Below are 3,290 nucleotides of genomic sequence, written 5' to 3'. Positions count from 1 at the left end.
GCTGTTCCCCAACATCAAACCTATCTACGCCCCTCGATGGAGTTCCCAACTGCCGGAAGCATATTTATCATCAAATGGTGAGATTAATTCGTTTATATTATAATATATTGGATGATTGCATAAGTTCGTGCCCGATTCTCATAGATGGCATTAAGTTACTGCATGGCGGAGTTCTATTGTTTTCGTGTGGTAATTGTTGCTTACACCGAATAGATGACGTTGTCTTATGTCAATTTAGCGTCAGACATTGTTCAGATAAGTCCATTTGTGCATAAGAGAAATCATTAAAAATGGAGAACGAAAAGGTGCATTTGCTGTTATCTCTAAAATATAATCTATTGAAGTTTATATTTAAATCGGGCACGAACTTATACAATCGCCTGATATATATATATATATATAATAGTTATGCATTATTATGAAGAGCTCTATATAACTTTTTACAAAAGAGAATTGATAAACATTAATGTTCTTTGCAGTGATGGACGTGCGTGGTAGCCAATGGTCCGGCGGCACTATGTCGGACAACGAGATAGCCTCGAATAAGACTTCGAGTCCGAATCCGCTGCCGTATCCAGAGATGAGCTCGCCGCAGAAGAATCAGCCGGACGAAAATTATTCAGAGGGTGAGGAGAAGGTGCACCATCTGGGTGAGAAATATCTATTCCCATACACCGCTGAGGAAGATCACACGGTGTCACCCACACCGTACATGCTGTCCATATCGTCGCGTATCTTGGCGTCCAGCATGAGCCATCATTCACAGAACTCGAATCACGAGAACCTGAGTGGTTCTGAGCAGCGCTACGGCAGCCTGAAGCGAGGTCAGAGCCTGCATGGCTCGCAGCATGACAATCTCAGCGGCTCCGAGAGATACGGTAGTCTGAAACGGGGCAAGATGGGCACCCCGACGGTGCTGGAAGACACGCCCGAGTATATCCTGCCAATGAGCGGGAGGATACTGTCGAGCTCGTTGACCCACGATCTGCAACACAGCAATGAGCTGGCGGCACTCAGGCAACAGCAGCAGCAGCAGCAATACGAGCAGACCATCACCGAGACCGAGTGAGTATATCATGCTTGTTTTTGGGAGACTCACTTATCAATCGGGTATATCGGATGGGAACCTTTTTTAAAGTAAACGGTAGAAGGTTTAGATCAAGCTTTTATGTACGATGGATTTGATGCATGAATTGAATATGAAAAGTATTTAAAATTAACTTCTCATATATATAGCTTTTTTGCATAGAGAAATAGTATCTCCTTTTAAGAAAATAATAGTGTGAAGAGTGTTATATAAGTATCTCGTGCAATGTACCGAAAAAAAAACTTCCTGTTTCAACAAATTGGAGTATTTTAAAATGAAGTAAATGTGATTTTAAATAATCTCTCTATATGGCTATTTATAGTCTACATAATTAATAAAAAATGACGTTATATATATATCATGATAAATATCAATAATTAAGTACGTTAAAAAAGTCGTACAATAAATAAAACAACACACGTTGTCACGTTTGAATAAAAATAGAAACCTTTATATAAACGATTATATCCGAGAAGTTTCTACTTTCCTCACCGAGATATAAAATAATTTACAAAAAGACAGTACAAATACGTCACATCCAACGTATATATAGAAAGGATCGGCAGCGATCTATAATTAAGTTATAGCGATTTATTTTCTAGCGCAATTTTTCTCGTAACGCTCGTTGTTTAATTAATTCATTCTGGTTTCTTTGGTTTCTCATTTCCTCTTGCTGTTTGCACGCGAAAGGTGGCGTTGGAACATTCTAACATAACTGTATCTTTTCTGTGATCCGTGCTTGCCCTATCGACGGCTATCGAACCATCAGCGAGGAGGTAAGCATTTATGGCGAACGCCTGTAAATCGCAACGATTGTCTCTATCGCTAAATCTTCTCCGTATCTCTCGCGATCGCTCGATCGGACGAGGAATAATCGCAATTGTCGCTCTGTTGCAGGAAGGATACTAATGCGGAAACGTCCGTTTGACGAGGTCCGTACCACACAAACGAGAACAACGTACAAAGTAATTTAGCTTACGCCTAGCTTAAGTGTCCACAACGCGCAATAAAGACTCGAACGATCGTCGATATATATATTTTAAAGAAGCGGCCATGAGTTACATAATTAGCCATATTAATTAGCGTGTATGTGCGAGCGCCCGTTCATATACTGCATACGGATGGGTCCGCCGCAGTACCGGAGAGATAAATGTCGCATATGTCGCAATATCTTTCAATGATCTGACAGCAAACAATGACGTCGTTAAAATAGTTATTTATTTAATGAATATCTCATTAAAAATGGATATTATCGACAATTATCGTTTGCATCATTGGAAAATATCGATGTGACTTTTATTCATGGTCACGCAATTGAAGGATTCGGTGCACAAAAGTATACAAGAGGTAAGTTAATAATTTCGAAATTTTTATTTTAGTTATACACATACAAATTGTATAACCAAAAGTTACTTAAAATTTTTTGCAATTTTGTTTTTAAAAAAAAAAAAAAGATACATTTCGTATTATACTTATTATATGACTTACCTCGTGCGTGCAGCGAATGCGTTCAATTACTCTGATCGACCCGATATAAAAAAATTTTGTGCTTGTTGTTTACTTTGTATTAAGAAGCGACTTGGTGATTTACGAATCTCTGATTTTTCTCGACGAACGATCTAATTGCTGTTAATCAGCAATGACGTTCGGAAAAAGATACGGAGAACGAAAATGATCTCTAATCATTATACTCGTTAGTATCATTCTAGCTTTTCTTGAGCTCAGTATTGTGCAATGTACACATTCCACTGTCTCTTGTCCTCTCTTTCATATACATGTATATGTATATGTATAATTTTAGGTTCCACATTTGCGTCAATTCCCCCTTTTTTTTATATAGAAGTTTACAATCTTTCTCTTTATTTTACATGCCATGAAGAAGTAGAAGAAAAAACATAGCGTAAGTCGAAGCGTGTCAATTGTGCAGCGCAGTTTTTTCATACTTTTGTATATATATATACTCATACAAGACGAAGAGGAAAACGAACTGTGACAAAATACATAATTTATATATCCTTCAGCAGTAAAATGGAATTTGCTTTCTTCCTTTATAGCATCCGCAACTGGAAGCTGACAGCATCACTCCATACAATCCGCAGCAGTTGTCGTTGATTTAAAAATTACCTTTATTTTTTCTCATCGAAAATATAAATAACTTACAAAATATATATAGTGTTCAGTGTGCGGATCGATATACTCGGAA

At 37.8% G+C, this 3,290-nt stretch overlaps 1 protein-coding gene across 5 annotated transcripts in view; it reads left to right on the top strand.

Annotated features, from left to right (window-relative positions):
* The window catches only part of LOC115245028 (protocadherin-like wing polarity protein stan), a 30,115-nt gene extending 26,999 nt beyond the window's left edge, over positions 1–3,116 (top strand). For 2 of the 5 annotated variants that reach the window (XM_029823088.1, XM_029823087.1), the window contains exons 16-18: positions 1–77; positions 480–1,065; positions 1,985–3,116. In XM_029823088.1, the coding sequence (XP_029678948.1) occupies positions 1–77; positions 480–1,065; positions 1,985–2,015 (694 nt within the window). In that variant the 3' untranslated portion in view covers positions 2,016–3,116. Of the gene's footprint in view, positions 78–479; positions 1,066–1,777 lie in introns of all 5 variants that reach the window. The other 3 variants (XR_003885473.1, XM_029823090.1, XM_029823089.1) reach the window with 3 other exon arrangements.
* The last annotated feature ends 174 nt before the right edge of the window (positions 3,117–3,290 follow it).

The sequence above is a fragment of the Formica exsecta genome, unplaced genomic scaffold (assembly GCF_003651465.1).
Source record: "Formica exsecta isolate Colony F162 unplaced genomic scaffold, ASM365146v1 scaffold90, whole genome shotgun sequence".
Lineage (NCBI taxonomy): Eukaryota > Metazoa > Arthropoda > Insecta > Hymenoptera > Formicidae > Formica > Formica exsecta.
The sequence above is the reverse complement of the archived record's forward strand: the minus strand, read 5'-3'. Positions and strand labels throughout refer to the sequence as shown.